Below are 20,673 nucleotides of genomic sequence, written 5' to 3'. Positions count from 1 at the left end.
AGCTATATAGGTGAGGTGAATATAGCGGTGTATACTGCGGTCAGGGCACGCAGACAACAACCACAACAGCAAGATCGAAAATCGTCCGAAAACGATCGGTGTGTACTGTGTTGAAGGTACATAGAACACCCACTGCTTCAGACGCCAACACACTACACAAGGCCGCCGCGCTGGCGGCCTTATATAGTGTGGGGCGTGCACTACACAGCCTGAGCTATGATTGGCCACAGGCATCCTGCCTGTGGCCAATCATGGCTCTCCTCGCTGCTGGCGCTGTGATTGGCCAAGCATGCGGGGTCACAGTGCATGCTTGGCCAATCATGAGCCAGCAATGCACTGCGCCATCGCAGTGCATTGTGGGCCATGAGCACCACACAAATTTGGCGCGAAAGGACCAAAATGTTCGGACTTCGCCGAACGGAAGAACAGCCGATGTTCGAGTCGAACGTATGTTCGACTCGAACACGAAGCTCATCCCTAATTACTGGTTATTGCATCAAGACCTAGCTCTAAGATGTATGACATACTTTCATTGACTTTATAATACGAAATAGAGCTGAATCTCATTAGAACTTTTTGAACTGAAGCCAGGGAGGAGACTGGATTAGTTCTTTATTACATCGTCAGCAAATAGATTCATTTTATGTTCAGTATGTCCAATTTTGAATCCAGTGATATTTCTATGCATTCTAATGTGTTACGCCAGGGGCTCCATTAGTAGGTTGAAGACAAGTGGCGATAAGGGACATCCCTGGCGGGTTCCATTTGTGATTGGGAGTGGTCCTGAAATCATCCCTTCTGTGTAAACTTTGACTGAGGGGGATGAGTACAAGGCCATTATTGCTGACAGTATATGGCCCTGGAAGCCAAATTTATGGAGTGTTGCTTCCAGATATGACCAGTGGACTCTATCAAACGCCTTGTCTGCATCTAGAGAAAGAAGCAGAGAAGGCGTTCTTTTGGTCTCAGCATAATGAATTATGTTGATGAGTCTCCGGGTTGCGTCGTGAGTCTGTATCCCTTTTGTGAAGCCAAATTGGTCTGGGTGTATTAATGTGGGCATAATTTTTACTAGTCTATTTGCTATGAGTTTGACATATAGCTTTGTGTCTATGTTAAGAAGCGAGATTGGTCTGAAGTTTTGAGGTGTTGTAGGTTCTTTCCCTGGCTTCAGTAAGGTGATTATCAGAGCATTAAGCATTTCATTTTGGAAGAGAAGAGGAAGAGGCAGCGTCATTGCACATTTGTGAAAGGTAAGGTGCTAAGGTGGTACAAAATTGTTTGTAATATTCACCTGTTAGGCCGTCAGGGCCTGGTGATTTATTGGATGGCAAGCTAGAGATAACATTTAGAATTTCTAGAGAGGTGAATGGTGCGTTCAGTGAGGTGAGGTGTTGTTGTGAGAGTTTTGGTAGCTTAATTTCTTGCAAAAATTAGTCAATATCTTCTATGGATGGTTGTTTGGTGTTAGTGTCATCTTTCAAATTGTATAGTGTTTGGTAGTAATGGCTGAATGCGTCTGCAATAGCTTGAGGAGCTATGAGTTTCTGCTTTGTGGCTGGGTGGAAGAGGTGTGGAATCTTGGATCTAATGTGATGGCCTTTGATTCTAAGTGCTAGTGCTTTCCCGGCTTTGTTTTCTGTGATTTGCTTTAAATTTTGTTTGAGTTTTAGTATGAGATTCTAAAAGCATATTCCTTAGTTCTTGCCTGAGCAGGACTAATTTTTCTTTTAGCGTGGGATCAGGATTGAATTGGTTTTGTTTGTCTAATATTTAATAGTAGATATTATGGTGTCTAGACGCTGTGATCTCCTCCTCTTCTCCCTATCACTGAGCTGTATAATAATTCCTCTAACAAACCATCTTGGATTTGATATCAGCAGCCCAAGTAGATTTAGAGGTGTTACTCAAATGACACTCTATAGCGTCCTCCTTCACTTCTTTCTATAAAAGGTTATTTATGAAGTTGAGGGGAGGGGTGGAGGAGGTTGACCAACACAAACAGTAGTTGGGCACTCCCAGCAGAAGAGAGGGTTGGTATTTGCAAGAAAGGATGGTGGGGGCTGTGTTAGGAAATTGACTCTTGAAGTAGTCATATTTGCTGGCAAGTTCAGAGACACATTTCAAGTCAATAAAAACATATTTGTGAAAAAGAAAAGTACTGAAAATAATTTTACCAGCAAGGTGACAGAGTTTGTTTAAGGGACTATAGGCCTCCATTGTTATTTCAGTTCGTACCTATACAACCCCAAAACTTTATTGCACTTGTGCTCCTGGCAATATACTAAAATACTTCACAGTGCAGATGGACAATGACTCGAAGCATACTGCGAAAGCAACCAAAGAGTTTTTTAAGGGACAGAAGTGTAATGTTATGCAATGGCCAAGTCAATCACCTGAACTGAAACCGATTGAGCATGCATTTCACTTGCTGAAGACAAAACTGAAGGGAAAATGCCCCAAAAACAAGCAGGAAGTGAAGACAGTTGCAGTAAAGGCCTGGCAGAGCACCACCAGGGATGAAACCCAGCGTCTGGTGATGTCCATGTATTCCAAACTTCAGGCTGTAATGTAATGTAAGTGAAAGTTTGATGGATGATTGTTAATCTCTCCCATTACTTTTGGTCCCTTAAAAAGTGGGAGGCACATATACAAACTGTTGTAATTCCTACACCGTTCATCTTATTTGGATGTAAATACTCTCCAATTAAAGCTTAAAGTCTGCATTTAAAGCACATCTTGTTCGTTTTATTTCAAATCCATGGTGGTGGGGTATAGAGCCAAAAATATTAGAATTGTGTTGATGTCCTAATATTTATGGACCTGACTGTAGATGGTCAGGGGAGTGGAATGTTTTGCACCTGCTGCATTGAGTCATGTAGGAGGGTCTGTAGCCCACTCTGCTCATTATGGCTAAGCAAGTAGGGGGATTTTAACATCACCGCTGAAAGAGGAAAACCCTTTCAACACAGTGTGCAAAGTATTGTTCTTCCTACCAGTTACCAGCATTATAGCAAATACATTTAGTTCTAAATAATTTTTTATTTTTTTTATTTTATGGTGTATTGGCCAATTAGCCATTCGTACACTATAAAACATGTCTGTGTCTGTGACATGGAAGCAAGCACCATTCACAGAATAAACACGATAACATTGTCTCGTGCTTGTTTTTGTTACAAATAAGAATTTGGCAAATTTAAAAAAAAATACAATTTTGAGTACTGAAAGCAGTTTTTAAATACATGATGTGATGTGTCATCCCACTATACGTGATTATGAGAAAGAGGAGGTGTTGTCTCAGCCATAGTGGAGTGGGTGCAGTATCGGTGTGTCATTGTCTCTGTGGCTCAGATAATTAATCCTTCTACTGAACCTTTGGTCAATTTCCAGGCGTTATAAGTCACGTGATCTGATGATAAAATAAACTGTGACAGAGACTATTTACTCAGGGCTTAGATCCGTCCTACTAGATATCAATATTCTGTCAAACATTAATTGCTTTTTTGTGCTGTTTGTTCTAAGAGATTAGGAGGATTACAGTTTACTGATCAAAGCAGGTGCAGTTATTTTCAAACCTGATACCAAAAGTCTTCAAATTTTGTTCTCTTTTTTTTACTGTTGTCTTTTCAACTTAGATATACATGTAAAAAGGTTTTTGCTCATCCACTTTGATTAAAATTATACTAAACACATATTGTTTCATTTACATTGTCCCTTTCCATTTCTGTATATGGATGATGGCACTGTAATTATTTTAATAAAACAAAACATCTAAGTACCTTTTTCACATGACCCAGCTCCTTCCCAGCCTGTCTGCAGGGAAACATAAGCAGGAGGAGCTTCCAGTCCTCTGCTGCTGGTCACATGTTCAAAGTAAAAATAAATAAAAAACAAAACAAAAAAAACCCCAGCCTTTGAAATACAGAGTAAACATAAATAAAAAATGTAGCGCTGACATCCTTGTTTATTGATGTGATTATGCATGCTTTAAAGTGGAAGTAAACCCATGGATTTAAACAGTTAAAAAAAAGGCATGCCGGGAATGCTAACTGCACATTGGCTGTGCTCTCAGCCAAACTATCAAACCATCCAATGGCTGGTGTCATAACGAATCACATGTGCAGCACCATAGCAGTTGAAGATTAAACAGAGGCAAAGATGGCAGCTTCCTTGGCTGAAAACGATAGGGGAGTTTACTTCCACTTTAATGTGATGTACATGGACATTACTGTGGTTTCGCTCTAGAGCCATCTAGTGACCAAATATGGGTTATGCACCTGTTTATCATTTACTTGAGAACAACCTAAAGACTTGTACAGGAAGTGACTGTTTGGATTCTGAAGGTTGACCTTGTTACCCAGGAGTCCGTGTGTGACCTACCCATGAACACTCTCTTACGCAGTGCATGCTGGGTAGGGGATATAAGGGACAGCAGCGCCCATTTTAGGTCTCTTGGGACCACGCTACCTGCCTGTGCGGATCTGTGGAGGGGTGTCCCGAGAGGCAGCGGCTGTCAGCCATCACAGAGTGCCAGCCTGTTTGTTCTTGTGAGGTGACCTGATGGAGCCTGAGAGACGGTAGCCGGATTGAGAAGGTCCAAAGACATTCAGTGGAGAATCGGAGAACCGGATCGATTCAGTGGAGCGATACAGAGCATCTGGCCTAGCTGACAGAAAGACAAGCGACAGTCACCGGACCAAAGTGATCACACGGAACTCTGATCCAGTTGGTGAGTGGGTTATGACCCACCATTTGTTAATCTTTGCACACAGTTAGACACGCATACAGGCCTCACTGGAATCTGCAGTTCCATGGAGGCTTAGCAGAGCCACTGACACTGAGCAGGGTTGGGGCCTATTCACTTTGGTGCCTCAGTGCATGTAAATAAGTTACTGCAATTACACCAGGAGCATTTCAGCATTACTTTGGATTACAATTACAAATGAGTGACTTGAGCTAGCGAAGAAAAGAAAACCCCCTGGATTGAAAATACTTTAAGTGAGGCCTCATGTATAGCCTTTAAAGCAAGGGGAGCTCCCAGCTTCATATAAATAGATTTACACATATATGTTGTATTTTGTCATATTGAAATATATTGTGCTGTTGTCCTATGTTGGGATGACAGCACAATTACTGTAACCACCTGTTGAAATATTTACAGTAAACAATATCTTTGGTTAAGTATCCAGTTGTGTGGTGTATTGCTTTTCCCCCACCAGGTGGAGCCAGTGGATCCTGAGGGTACAATACAGGTACTTTGCATTGTTGTATATTGTACTGTGTTACATTGCACCACAGCTGTGCCAAGGGGATTGAGCCAAGACAGTGGGGTTTCTAGGTAGAGTGCAGGCCCAATTAAAACCAGCAGCTCCTTCAGGGGTCAGTGCTACAATAATATCAATAAACGGTTTTAAATTGTCATACAAATATATATTTGAAATCAAAACTTTATTATTTTGTGGAAAAAAACATGGTGTGGGTGGATTTCTGCCAGTCACAGGTTCTGTCACGCCCTTCCAGCCTGTGTTTTAGAATAAGTGGGAGGTGAAGCCTCCATTAATCTACAGGTAATATCTCACCCCATTGTGTTTAGCTGGTTAGTGGGCATTGAGGAGGAGGAGGGAGAGAGTGGGCTGACATCTGCCACTGTGTATAGTCACATGGGCTGCTCAGATGTGATAGGGAGGAAATGCTCAGCATAGAAGCTCACTGAAAACCGAGCATGTGCAGAGTTGCCTCAATAGCTGCAAGATCCCTAGCTGAATTGGGGACATTAATAGAAGGTGGAGATAGAGTGCAGCAAGATCAACCAGGTTTATTGCAGAATACAGAAAACAAATTTCATAGTGACTGAGTGAATATGAACAGCATGTAATACATCATTTATTAATAGTTGTTTACGATGTGGGTTTAGTGAAACTGTAAGTTTATGAAAATGCCATAGTGGAAGGAGAAGTAACTCATATAGCTTCCCACTATGAATTGTGGCAAATCTAAATAACCTATGCTATGGGCTGCACACCTACATGTTTGCAATACCAAGGTGCTTTACAAAGTGACTAACTAAAGTTCTCCTGATATAGTTTGTGGGAAGCTCTTAGGCCCCTTTCACACTGGTGCGGGAGCGGCGTTGGCAGGAAAACCACTTTACCGTCGTTTTAGTGGAGGCATTCGTCCTCTAGTGGAGGGGTTTTACCCCCCTACTAGTGCCTGAGAAAGTATTAAAATCACTGCAAAGCGCTGCTGGCGGTATACACCGCTCCTTAATTCTGAACACAGCTACATCCCCAGTTACAAGAGGGTGTGTACACTTATGCAACCACATTGTTTATTTATTTTTATTTTGACTCCCCCCCCTCCCCCTTAACAGTTTGTTTATTAATTGAGTTGTACAATTTATAGGTTGCATTAAAAGGTAGAAAAAGTTCTGAAATGATTTATCTTTGTCACATTTTTTTACATCACAGAAACCTGACATTTTAAGGTCCCTTTCACACTGGGGCAGTGGGTGCGCTGGTGGTAAAGCACAGCTATTTTTATCGGCGCTTTACCGTCAATTTCGCTGCACTATTTGGCCACTAGTGGGGCACTTTTACCCTCTGCTAGCAGCCGAGAAAGGGTTAAAAACCAGCCACGAAAGGGTTAAAACCATTGCAGAGCGCTATGTTGGCTGTATAGCCGCGCTGCCCCATTGATTTCAATGGACAGGAGCGGTGTATACAGAGATGCTCCACAGATGCTGCTTGCAGGACTTTTTTTAGCGTCCTGCCAGTGCACCGCTCCAGTGTGAAAGCCCTCGGGCCTTTCACATTGGAGAGACAGCAGCGGCTCTTTCAGGGTGCTTTGCAGGTGCTATTTTTAGCCCCAGTGTGAAAGGGGTCTAACGGGGGTGTGTAGAATATATATATATATATATATATATATATATATATATATATATATATATATATATATATATACAGGAGTTCTTTTCTCAAAAAATAGATGTAGGAACTCCCCTCTTCTGACTTCTCCCTTGTCTACGTGCCCCACGCTCTTCTGAGCACGGCCCCTTGGTTCCACCCCCTACCCAGCTCCCAGTACTGCCCGAGGCATCATTTTGTGGTGCTAAATATTTAGTATGGATAATAACTAATATCTAGAAAAGCAGTAAAATAGATCCCCTGAAGCCAGCAACAATAAATCCCCCAGTACCAATAGACCCCACTCCAGCAACAATAGATCCTTCACACAACAATAGAGTCCCCTAGCAACAATGGACCCTAGATTCCTACCAGCAACAATAGACCCTCACACAAAAATAGATCCCCACCAGTGACAAGCATCATTAGGCCCTCCAGCACACCCCACACCCCTTGCTATTACATACATTCAGTGCTGGAGGTAGCGGAACTGCATTCCCCCACGTTCCCGCTGAAAAAAGCCCTGTACAGGGGCGGACTGACCATTGGGCCACTGCCCGAGGGCCCCGAGCCACTAGGGGGCCCCATTAGGGTTGCCAGCCTCAGTAAAACCAGGAACAGTATGTAAAAATCTGTGTTTTTTTTTTACACTTGTCTCTGAAATGTCCCTTACCGACATCCTTTTGGTCTAAAAATCCCGAGATGATAGCTGCCCCACCTCTCCAGTACCTTCTCAGCCAATGGAAACATGTCTGTGTATACTGTGTGTACATGTATGTGTATACTGTGTGATTTTATACTGTGTGTGTGTATACTGTGTGGCCCCATAATCTCAGATTGCCTGGGGGCCCCATAATCTCCTATTGCCGGGGGGCCCCATGAGTTGTCAGTCCACCCCTGGCCCTGTATATACATATATACACACACACACACAAATGTTTTGCTTTTCATACTTCACCTCCCATGTCCTACCCATTAAACTTTCATCTCCATCCTTCCAAGGTAAGTGACCTGTACATTAACCCCTTTCACCTCCTCCCCCTACTGTGTATGACCTGTACAATAATGATGTACTAGTGTGTTAGTGCACAATGACCAAATTCCATGTTATAACCACCTCAATATCTCAATGCCAGCATGTTTCTTCTTTTCCAAGAAAAATTGTGCCCAAAAATGTGATCACTTTGCGGTTTCTAAAAAGTGTAATTTTGGGGGTGTTTGTACCGTGCTAGCATTTTTATTTGATATGCTCTATACAGCGTAACAGAAAATAAAGGCAAGTTTTTTTTCTTAAAAAGGATACTTAATATTAAAAAATCTAAAAACCCCGTGGTTATTAAATTGCACCAAAAAAAGCTATCTCTCTCTCAAAAATGACACAAAATAAATTTTAGTACAGGGTTCTAAGACAGTAATTGTCAGTAATCAATGTCCCCTCTCACACCCGTTCATCCCCTTTGAACCAGAGCTATTTTTACACTTCTGCTATTGACCTGTTTATTAAGCAATAACTTTGACATTACTAAAGATAACAAAGTAAAACATATATTATTTTATTAAGAAAAATCAAGGCTTTATTTTTTTTATATTATTTTGCATCAATGATTTTTTTTTCACAATCCTCAGACAATAAAACACAACAAATCTAAACAAAACACACTTTTTCTTTTTATGAGCTGAGTTAGTTTAAAAATAATACATGTGCACATTTTATTCTGTAATGTGTTTTATTTAAAATGAGACTAAAATTATTATTTTGTTACAAAATATTGCAAAGTTATTAACAAATTAAATAAAGTTTTTTTTTGTTTTTTTTTTGCAGATTTTTTAAAAATGGTAAATGTTTAATATATATGTTAAATGTTAAATTAACTAACAAAACAAAAAACAAAAAAGTAAATATTAAAGTGGTTGTAAACACTTGCAATCTACGTTTAACGCCTATAATAAAGCTTACCTGTTGCTACCCCGGATATCTCCCAAACCTGCACGGTTTAGGAGATATCCCTTGTATCGGCACATGCGTACTGAAGGAAGCAATGACAAGTTTGTGCCGTTGCTTCAGCTACTGTGCCGTTACCAGTGTCTCCCGTGCACATGCACAGATGTTTATTGAAATCGCACCCAAAGTCGCCAAAGTTAGTACAGAAACATAGTACAGAAAATTCAGACGGTGCTATTGCCAGCAATAGCTGCCGATTTGGCATGTCAGTTCACATGCCAAATCGCATCAATGTGAACCTAGGCTATATGTGGAAGCCAGTAAACCAAATGCTGTGTGTTACCATAGGCGAGCGCAGGTGTTTTGCCAGGTGTGCCCGGGCACACCCTAATCTCTAAATGTGGTGCAGATTGCCTGAGCTACCACTCCACCCCCGTGTTGCCCCTACCTGCCCCACAGTGCTGCTGGCTTCCTTCCTCTCCTCCCAGCTGCTGGAGGGGATGCTTCAGGATAAAGAGTGGGGGAAAGGGCTGGTAAATATGTCATTTACCAGCCCCTTTGTTTTCTAAATGAACTCAGTGAACACACTCACTCAATACACTATGTTTACTATGCTTCAGATTATGAATGAACAGGGGGCCACTTAGCACAGGCAACAGAGGCTATGCCAATGCTGCAGAAATTGAGTGATTCATGTGTGTCTGAGCTTTACGGTGCATACCCAAATGCAATAGGCTGCACACATCTATGTGTGTTACATGTATTTGCAGTCCATATTACACCCCACAGCGTTGAACAGTAGTCTGAGCTCCCCTTTCATTCCATCAAGTGGATAAAACAATGCACAATATTACCTAATAAGCTAAGGAACACAGCAGTAAGTTCTACTCACTGAGACATAACACTGCATGTACACACAGGGAGCAACACAATAACATACAGTACACTGTACACGGTAGGATAATTTTGGTGTACACAGGTAGAATGGTGGGGGCTCTGCAGATAAATGTCATCCAGATAATCAAACTACATAACCACCAGTCCAATCAACATACCAGCTGCTGCTGAGGAATTCCTGGGTTCTGGGATTCAGTGTGTATAGGGAGGGAGCTGGTCCTGCAGCTGCCCCCTTCTTACCCAGATGAAATGGAAGTGCTATGCACCATATATGACACAGCAGCTGTGATTGACACCACCTGTAACCTAGGAGATATTTTTTTCTCCTGAGGGGGATACACCTAATGATTATCTGCAGATTTTCTATGGTCAGATGGAAAAAGTGGGAGATTCCTCCATATGCACAGTTTAGCGTACATGGAGAAATCTGTTGCACTTTTTCCATTTAACCATAGAAAACCTGCAGATAATCTATAGGTGTATGACCAGCTTTAGGCAGTGTGTCTGCCACGTTTTTAAAAATTGTGGGTGTGGCAAAATTGCGCTAACTGGCATTTAAAACTTGATCACACTCACTGTGTACATGGTAACATATGCCACAGTCCTTTTACCAAGAAAATATGATTTAATTACTGTGCCACATACTGTCACCAGTGCACTACAGCATCATCATGGTAACTGGTATGGTGATAATTAGGGACACTGACTAATGACAGTGCGAAAGAAAAAAGAAAAGGAAAATACTTTTTTTATTTTTATTTTTTTACTTTTTTTTTCTTTATTTTTATGTTTTTTTTTTAAACACACTGGGACCTAAGCAATATAATGTTACCATAGTAACATTCAGGGCTTTTTTTCTCAGAAAATAGGCGCAGGAACTCGCCCCCCCCAGCCAACTCTCCACCCCCAATTCTGCCATTCCACAGGGGGAGAGAAGTAAAGCTGCGCCAAATTTGCCTAGGCCCAAAATGCACAGAGTGCGGCACTTAGAAGCACATAACACACAGGGCTCAGGAAAGTGTACTCTGCAGTGATGAGGTGTGTGTTTCACACAGGGCACAGAAAAAAAAAAAATCATCGGACAGCACTTACATATCTCCCCCCAATGTAACCATCTATTGCTTACCTCTGTGCCCCCCATTCACAGGAGGGAAGAAGAGGTTAGCTGTGGACGCAGCTAACCTGTTCTTCACTCCTGCCAGCAGCTCCCCTCTTCTTCCCTCCTGTCCACGGTTTACCACTTCTTCCCTCCTATCCACAGCTCAGCTCTTCTTCCCTCCTGTCCTCGGCTCACCACTTCTTCCCTCCTATCCAAGGCTCACCACTTCTTCCCTACTGTTCACGGCTCACCTCTTCTTCCCTCCTGTTCACAGCTCACTTCTTCTTCCCTCCTGTCTATGGCTCACTATTACTTCCCTCCTATCCATGGCTCACCTCTTCTTCCCTCCTGTCCACCGCTCACCTCTTCTTCCCTCCTGTCCACGGTTTACCACTTCTTCCCTCCTATCCACAGCTCACCTCTTCTTCCCTCCTGTCCACGGTTTACCACTTCTTCCCTCCTATCCACAGCTCACCTCTTCTTCCCTCCTGTCCACGGTTTACCACTTCTTCCCTCCTATCCACAGCTCACCTCTTCTTCCCTCCTGTCCTCGGCTCACCACTTCTTCCCTCCTATCCAAGGCTCACCACTTCTTCCCTACTGTTCACGGCTTACCTCTTCTTCCCTCCTGTCCACAGCTCACCTCTTCTTCCCTCCTGTCTATGGCTCACTATTACTTCCCTCCTATCCATGGCTCACCTCTTCTTCCCTCCTGTCCACGGCTCACCTCTTCTTCCCTCCTGTCCACGGCTCACCTCTTATTCCTGCCTGTCCACGACTCACCACCTTTTCCCTCCTGTCCACGGCTAACCACTTCTTCCCTCCTATCCATGGCTCACCTCTTCTTCCCTCCTATCCACGGCTCACCTCTTCTTCCCTCCTGTCCACAGCTCACCTCTTCTTCCCTCCTATCCACAGCTCACCTCTTCTTCCCTCCTATCCACAGCTCACCTCTTCTTCCCTCCTATCCACGGCTCACCTCTTCTTCCCTCCTGTCCACAGCTCACCTCTTCTTCCCTCCTGTCCACAGCTCACTTCTTCTTCCCTCCTATCCACAGCTCACCTCTTCTTCCCTCCTGTCCACGGCTCACCACTTCTTCCCTCCTATCCACGGCTCACCTCTTCTTCCCTCCTGTCCACAGCTCACCTCTTTTTCCCTCCTGTCCACTGCTCACCACTTCTTCCCTCCTATCCCTCCTTACCTGCTCTTGCCACTGTACCACCTGCCCCCACTACGCAGCACTTTGCACAAACTCTCCCCCTTTCCAGCTCTAACAACTTCACCCTCCTCTTCACAAATTCACCCCCTACTGAGGTCCACAGCTGTCACTTAACCCTACAGGTGCCACTCGCCCCGCCTCCCCCTTCTCTCCCCTCCATAGTTTCCAGTGCACTCACCTCCTCTCCAGGATTTTTTCCACAGTGCAGTTTACTTTAGCTGCACAAGTCTGACAGGGAGGTAGTGCAGGCCGGGACGGGAGTCGTGGGGTTGGGCGGAACAGGACCCGCTGTGCAGGACATGAGCCGCTGGGCAGGGCGGGACGGGAGCCGCTGGGCGGTGTGGGAGCCGCTGGGCAGGGTGGGACAGGAGGCGCTGGGTGGGACGGAACCTGAGCCGCTGGGCGGGACATGAGCCACTGGGCAGGCCGGGATGTGAGCTGCTGGGTGGGACAGGACCTGAACCACTGGGCGGGACAGGACCTGAGCCACTGGGCAGGACATGAGCCCCAGGGTGGGATGTGAGCCGATGGGCGGGACGGGGCATAAGCTGCGGGGTGGAACATGAGCCTATGGGCAGGATGTGAGCCACTGGGCAGGGCAGGATGGGAACAACACCTCCAGAAGCTCAGGAAAAGTAAAACAAAATGCAGCGGTCGTGGTGTGGGACTTGGGTCAATGACTGACAAATAAACATGTCCTGGATGGAGAGGGCAGGGCTGTCAGAGGTGGCGGAATGCCGTTCCGCCACGTTCCGGCAGAAAAAAAGCCCTGGTAACATTTAACTACTCTGGGGAAGTGATGGCTCAGCAGTCCTTCCCCTGCTGGCCAATCCTGTAGTGTTAGTGTTTTCCTCTTAATCATTTAAATCAATTCCTACAATGACTTTTTCATCAGACAAAAGCTGGATGTGCAGGCTATAAAATTTTTGTCGGATCTGAACACAACAACTGATTTTCGGGTGGTCAGTACAGACATCGTCACACAAAAGTCGAAAGTACAAACACGCATGCTCGGATTCAAGGAATGAGTGGGAAGGGTTTGGTCTTGTAAACATAACATTCGCGACGTGGCAATTGATGAAATGTCGAAATGCAGCACGCATTCTCATCTTCTTTTATGGTATAATAATGAAGCTGCTTTGCTGGTGATAATGATGTAGTTATGCCAAAAGTATTTTAAAAGGCATTTGTTTTGTACGATCTGAAAATCGCAAATCAACTGTCACCAAACTTCTACTAACACAAAATTATCAGAAGGGGCCCAAAGGGTGGTGCTTGAGAAATTAACTTCCTCTTTATACTCTCAAAGTACGTCACAACATTCGTGTTTGTCATACAACAATTTGCGGATAGTTAGTATGCTAGACAAAATCCTGCACATGCGCTTTTGACAAAAATCAAGAGCTCGGTCGCATGCTTTCTCAAAAACGTTGACAAGCTTTAAGCTGTTTTCTCTAAGCCTTTAAAGTGCCCTTCAGCTCCTGTTTGGAAATTATCTTAGTGGGAGTTCTAATTGTCGCTCTAAAGAAGCTTTCAACAAACTTCAAGAAGTGCTAAAGCCAGCTAGCAGCCATGTTATAGCCGAATGAGACCTTGCCCCTTATGACGTCACTGCCTGGAGCATGATGGGGCAGTGACATCATAAGGGGCGGGATCTCCAGATTACATCACTGGCCCCCAGATCCTGCCCCCCCCCTTATGTGAATGATTATGGGTACATCATACCCCTAACCCACACCCCATGTCTATAACAGAACCGGCAAAGAGCAGAGCTGGCACAACTGCGGGAGCTAACGTCGGGAGAAGAACCAGCAGAAGAACCGGAGGAAGAAGACATCAGCAGTAAAAGGTGAAGAAGACATTGGCAGCAAAGAGAGAAGAACAGGAGGAACAGGAGGAAGGAGACACTGGCAGCGGAGGGAGAAGAACTGAAGGAGGGAGAAGACATCGGCAGTGAAGGGAAAAGAACCAGAGGAGGGAGAAGACCACCGGAGAAAGAAGACACAGTGGAGCTATTTTTAATAAAGGACTTTGTCAAAAACCTGTGTACTGTTTCTATTTATTTTTGACACTTTTTTGGTGAATGGGTAGGGGTATGATGTACACGATGTATACTCATTCACATAAGGGTGGGCAGGATTGGAGCCCCCTTGTTAATGGGGGTTTCCAGATTCCAATAAGCCCCCACCCGTAGACCCCCACAACCACCACCAAGGGTTGTTGGGAAGAGTCCCTTGTCCCCATTAACATGGAGACAAGGTGTTTTGGGGTGGGGGGTTGTTGTTGAGGGCATGGTATGGTCCGGGGGGGCACTCGCTCATCCTGCCCCCCTTTACTTACCTGCCGGGCTGCATACTCGGATAAGGATCTGATATGGATTTTGGGGGAGAGCCCCACGCCGCTTTTATTTTTAAACTTTGGTGTGGGGGTTCCCCTTAAAATCCATAACAGATCCGAAGAGTCTGGTATGGTCTTGGTGGAGAACCCCATGCTTTTTTTTTCATTTTGGCATGGGGTTCCCCTTCAAGATCGCATACCACAAGTCCGATCAGTTAAGAAGATGATCTGACTTGGATGTGACAAATCTTTCAAATCAGTGGGCTGAAAACATTCCCAAGCCGGACCAAAGTAGTGCAGGGAACATTTTCAAAGTCGGACCAGTTAAGATGGCTCTCATAGGGAACCATTAATTTTGACATGTCATGCGACTTGGAAGTCGGAGCGCATATCGGACCAATGGTAACCGGCCCTTAAGGCAATATATAGTCACAAAAGGACATGATGAGCTGGTGCGCTACCATGGGGACCATTTAACAAATAATAAAATATCAAAACAGTGCATAAGAACACTTCAAACCTACAACCACAGATTTCTCAAACTCCCTCCCAATCCATGTACTTCAAATTATTTGAAAATATTCTAAATATAGATTTAGATATGTGTATGTGAGTCAGGACAGTACACAAGCACATGAATAGGTAGCAAAGAGAATGATACAAGTCAATAAACCAGGCTATATTTTATGAAAGACAAAAGCCACAAAAATATTGTTTAGTGGCTGGAGGGTGTGCAAGCAGCTTGGTTAGGCCGCAATGTAAAGGTAGAGGCAAGACAGGATTTATCTGGAAATTAAATTTTTTCAAGCATTATTTGAGAGAAAGTAGCCACAACAATTCTACATTGACTGGACATCAGCTAGTATTTGAAGCTATATGAAAACCACCCCAGTCTGAGCCCCATTTTGTCCAAGATTCTGGTGCTGCAACATCAATCCTATATAATCAAGTGGAAATTTGTAGCCTAAATTGGCCCAAAGTGGCAGATTCCCATATGCAATTTTTAATGTTTATGTTTTTTAACTTATTTATTTTTATTTTCATATGTATCTTTTTTTATTTTATATATTTTATGTATTTTTTTTTGGGTATTTATTTGCATTCTTTGAATGGACAAGGCGAGAATAGAAGGGAAGAGAGAGTGAATGCCATGGTCTCCCATTGTCAATTCACAGAATGCAGTCTGTGAAAATGGATCACAGCTTCTGTGCAGGATTATCTTTTAGCCCTTGTACACACGGTCGGAGATTCCGAAGGAATGTGTCCTATCGGACCGTTTTGTCGGAATAATCTGACTGTGTGTGGTCTCCATCGGACTGTTTCCGTCGGAGTATCCGACGGACCAAGTTTTCCAACTTTTCCGTAAAATTTTCCGACAAAATGCTCCGATCGGACATACTCCGATCATGTGTAGCCTACTCTGACAGACAAAGTGCCATGCATGCTCAGATCAAATTCCTAGACCAAAGCTATTGGCTACTAGCCTGAACGTAGTCCCGTTGTAACGAAATAACGTCATCACGTTATGTACAATCAGATTTTACGACAACTTTGTCCGACTGTGTGTATGCAACAGTTTCGGACAAAATCGGTCGGACAAAATCCAATAGATTTGGTTTTCAGCATGTCCGGCCGTGTGTACAAGGGCTTAGAGATATGAATGTGATCAACACTCTACATTTAGTCTCTCTGCCTCTGTCTCCTGAGAAAGCGGTTGGATTTTCCGACAGAAAATGTGCGATCAGATCATGTTGACAGAAAATCCAATCGTGTGTGGGCTCCATCTGACTTTTTCTGTCGGATTTTGAGAGCAAAATCTAAAATTTTCCGACAACAAAATCCGATCGCATAAATTACGATTGTGTATAGGCAATTCTGACGGACAAAGTGCCAAGAATGCTCAGAATAAAGAGACGAAAGCTATTGGCTACTGGCCCGTTTATAGTCCCGATGTACGTGTTTGACGCCACCTCGTTCAGAACGATCGGAAATTCCAACAACTTTGTGCGACCTTGTGTATGCAAGACAAGTTTGGGCCAAAATCTGTTGGAAAAAATCAGACGGATTTTGTGGTCGGAATGTCTGACCGTGTGTATGGGGCATAACACGTTGAGATTCTGCTCCCTTCCACCACTGGAACATCAGATTAATAGGACTTCAAACATCTGTACTCAAATGTATTCCGGAATAAGGAAAGTGGCCACAAGATAGTGAGGAGAAATATGTACCATTCTATATGTAGCAAATATTTTGAACGGTTTATGTATTAAAATATATTGGTTGTTTGCTAGCTCTAGCGGCGATATGCAGGCGCTGTACCAGCGGTGTGCGGGCGGGAGCTTTTTTAAACCACAAAGAAGGGGTTAACAAGGGAACAAGAGGTTAAAAGCTCCTTTGCAGGTGCTTCGGCAGCGCTGCCCATTTATTTCAATGACAGGGGTGGTTTAGAAGCAGTGTATACACCGCTCCTGCACCACCCCAAAGATGCCACTCGCAGGACTTTTTTTTCGTCCTGCAAGCGCATCGCCCCAGCGTGAAAGCACTCTGACTTTCACACTGGAGAGACTTGAGAGGGGCTTTTCAAGCTCTTTACAGGTGCTATTTTTAGCACTAAAATGCCTAAAAAGCGTGAAAGGGGTCTTATACCACGTGCACACGACCGGACTTTTTGACAGCAAAGGTCCGACGGAACAAGTCCGTCAGACAATTTGATTGTGTGTGGGCTCCATCGGACATTTGCTTACCAAAAATCTGGCGGACTTTAGAAATAGAACGTTTTAAATTTTCCCACCGGAACTCCGCCGGACCGAGAAATCCACTCGTGTGTATGCTAGTCCGATGGACAAAAACCGACGCTAGGGAAGCTATTGGCTACTGGCTATGAACTTCCTTATTCTAGTCCAGTCGTATGTCATCACGTTCCAATCCGTCAGACTTTGGTGTGATTGTGTGTGTCCAAGTCCATTCATTCGGAAAGTCAGTCGGAATAAAGCCTGACAAATATTCAGTACAGTTTAGCCATTCCCATTTTCATTGTGGTGAAATGTTGCTACATGACTGCTTAGTCTCAAGTTCCCAAGTTGTAAGGTATGTAGGTCCATATGTGGACAGGGAAGGGATTGTAAAGGGGCAGTAAGAAATCAGCAACATTAAGATGTAACAAAGCATTAAAAAGATAAAAATCTTTCCCTCCCCCCACTCTCAAATTTTCTATATATACAGCTTCTAGTAGGACATTCAGTGAGGGTTTTATCTACTTGGCAGCAGGCCCTTGGAATAATCCAAAGATTTAGAGGTATTTCTCTTTCTGACAACCCAGCCGCTGTCCTTTTGAACTTGACTCCTCCATCCAGGAAAGGATACCAACTCCTTAAACATCTTCTAAACGCTGCTAGAGCTTGTATCCCTACTATGGGGAATAGCAGTCCCCATCTACTTTCACACAATGGTTTGCCAGTTTGAACAACATACAACACAATGGAGCAACTTACGTATGCCCTACAGGATAAATCTGAGGAATGCAGGGCTAGATGGTTCTACTGGGATCTATTTCAGTTCTCTGATGAATACCTTCAGTATTACATGGCTCTCTTTTATAGTACACTTTTTTATGGCAGGAGATGTCTCCTCAGCCGCCCTCTCTGGCCCCTGGTCCTTCTTATTTCCTCCTCTTTCCCTCTCTACCTCTCCTTCTTTCTTCCTTTATCCTTTCCTCTGTCTTTTTCTCTTAACTACACCTACAAAAAATACTGAAAATCTGGGGAACATTGGACTTGATGACTGAGAGTGAAAACTCCTCCAACAAGCTTTAACCAGTGCTCGGCCGGATACTGATAGAAGTCATATGACTGCTATATATGAGATGATAAAAGGTATTTAGCAGTTTATATTTAGTAAAATAATTGCATTTCCATGTTCTGTGTACTGTGGGAGACCAGGTATGCTGAATGCAGGTTCTGGGTTTTGTAACACTTTAAGTTCAAAAGCCAGGAAATGGATTATAGTTTATATGGCAAATTTATTTAAACATTTTTTGGACAGTCCCCCAAGGAGTCCTTTGTCAAAAGGGAAAGCCAATTACTGCGATCAAGAAAATCTATCTACCATGTATAACATAACACACAGCTCAAGTTGGAAAGATAACCTTAAAATGATTGTAAACTCTCACCTTGGAAAACAACCCATTTAGATTTAAAATAGAAATGAAAGGCAAAACATTATAAATAGCCTTTTCACTTTATAACTGATTACATTCCCTCTGCTCTCAGCTGCATAAGAGCTGGGGGGAGGCGAAACATTAACACAATGAGCTTCCAAGTGAAAGGCTGTGCGGCTGGGGGGGGGGGGGGGTGTCAGGACAAGTCTAATCATCGGAGAGAGGCTGAGTTCTCAGCACAGCTAGAGGACTGACCACGTTGTTCTCTGATGCTGAGTGTGGTTAGTTTTTTAATAGGGAATCAGAGTGTCTGGCAGAATCATCAGGGATTTCACACAAAGGGAACAGGATACTTTATCATACAAGTACAAGCACATATCAGAAAAATGAAATGTTGGGTTTACATATTCTTTAACCTTCCAGCTATCACCATCCAAAGCAATAAACTTCACAATGGGAGAGGCTTTTAGGATGGGCCATCCTTGAGCATGTGTGAGAAAATGTGTCATATTAATGATCTGCATGGCAATCCTTATCACACACTATAGTGTCAGAGCAAAGAGCAAAGGTTTTATGTTTTATCTAACCGGGAAATCCGCAATGGGAAGACTTTTCTTTCATTTGGGACAACCATAACGCATTTGTTGCTCTAAGTTTTTAGTTTTTTTTTTTTACTCTGGATCAAGTAAATCAATTGCTACAATGTCTACTGCTTTGGAACTGTCTGGATTTTTAATGGCGATGGCTGGAAGTTTACTTTCTGGAGTTGTTTTAGCAAGCGAGAAATGGAAAGTCTCCACGGCGAGCGGCAATGTGGTTACTGCAATCTATTATTATGAGAATCTATGGAAGACCTGTGCTACACAGAGTACCGGTGTGAGCAACTGCAAGACCTTTGATTCACTGCTGGCCCTGTCTTGTAAGTTAATTCGTATCCCGAGAAGGAAAGTCTACTTAAGCACTTTCCTGTAACAGTTCTTATGGGTTACCTGTATTTCTGAGTTTAGGTTTGTTGGTTTTTTTTCAAATGTCACGTTAGGTTTTTACTTTGGTGAAAAGTCCTGGACGTGAAACCACCTGTTTATCCATAGCTACCATTAAAATCACTGCATTCATTCCCCTGCAGATTTGAATATAAGGAGAAGAATTTGATTGGTTTCTAGGACTTGCAGTTCTTCTTGCAGACAGTTTGATTAATAAGGTTGCCATTCATAGCTCTTGCCTTCTGTAAATGCTATTTGCTTGGATTACATACAGTATACCAGAATAAGTATGTACATCGGGAGCCCTGATTTTTCTATGACTTTCCTGATTTGCAATTTTGTTTTGGGTTCGTGATTCAGAAAGTTGGAGAAAGTTGGACATAACCATGTGACTAGCACTATCAGAAGGATGTGCGTAATTGTAGTCAATATCAGGGGGCTATCTACAGGTCATGGGACCCCATATGAAAATTTTGATGGGGTCCGTTGAAATACTTTATACTGTCATTGATCCCAACATAAAGTATGTCATAACCAAGAACAGGTAACAGTAGAGCTGTCAGCATAATCGGTACACTGTTAAGAGCCAGCACTGTGGACAGAAACAGGGAAGGGGAATCACAGCACTGAATTCAATTTTAGTATAAAATATGCAGTCCAGATTGGGTCATCATGGGATATTTAAGGTACAGTACAGTGTACAGAATTTGGAAGTTTGAAATGGGGAATATATAGCATGGCATACCAAGTAGAATAAGGATTATACAATACAGCATACAAAATGAGGTGGTGTGGTATATACCATGTACAAGGCATATAGAATAAGCCAGTATGAACTACTGAATGTACTGCATGGCATATGAAATGAAGTAGTACAGAATAGGAAACATACAGCATGGTTTATGGAATGAGGCTGTATAGTTAGGCAATTACATCATGGCATACAGAACGAGGCATTGAGGAATAGGGAATGTGCAGCATGGCATTTGGCATAAGGTTTTGCAGAATAGGGAATGCACAGCATGGCATATGGTATAAGGCAAGGCTGAAAATGTCAACTCTTGAGCTATTAGCCAGGCCTTAAGGGTTACTCGCCACCAGTTGCCCCATCCAGCCCCTACCCTGTACCCAGCCGCT

The 20,673-nt window shown here is 43.4% G+C and overlaps 1 protein-coding gene across 2 annotated transcripts in view; it reads left to right on the top strand.

The window, feature by feature from the left end:
- LOC143988647 (claudin-15-like) overlaps nucleotides 1-20,673 on the top strand; it is a 90,194-nt gene that overhangs the window by 14,114 nt on the left and 55,407 nt on the right. The window contains exon 1 of one of the 2 annotated variants that reach the window (XM_077488360.1): nucleotides 19,134-19,472. The exons of the other annotated variant lie outside the window; for it this stretch is intronic. Within the exon in view, the coding sequence (XP_077344486.1) occupies nucleotides 19,256-19,472 (217 nt within the window). The 5' untranslated portion in view covers nucleotides 19,134-19,255. Of the gene's footprint in view, nucleotides 1-19,133; nucleotides 19,473-20,673 lie in introns of those variants that run through there. 2 annotated transcript variants of the gene reach the window in all.

The sequence above is a fragment of the Lithobates pipiens genome, unplaced genomic scaffold (genome assembly GCF_037356315.1).
Source record: "Lithobates pipiens isolate NorthernLeopardFrog02 unplaced genomic scaffold, aLitPip1_a1.2 Scaffold_18, whole genome shotgun sequence".
Lineage (NCBI taxonomy): Eukaryota > Metazoa > Chordata > Amphibia > Anura > Ranidae > Lithobates > Lithobates pipiens.
Note: the sequence above shows the minus strand (reverse complement) of the source record. Positions and strands in the feature narration are given on the sequence as shown.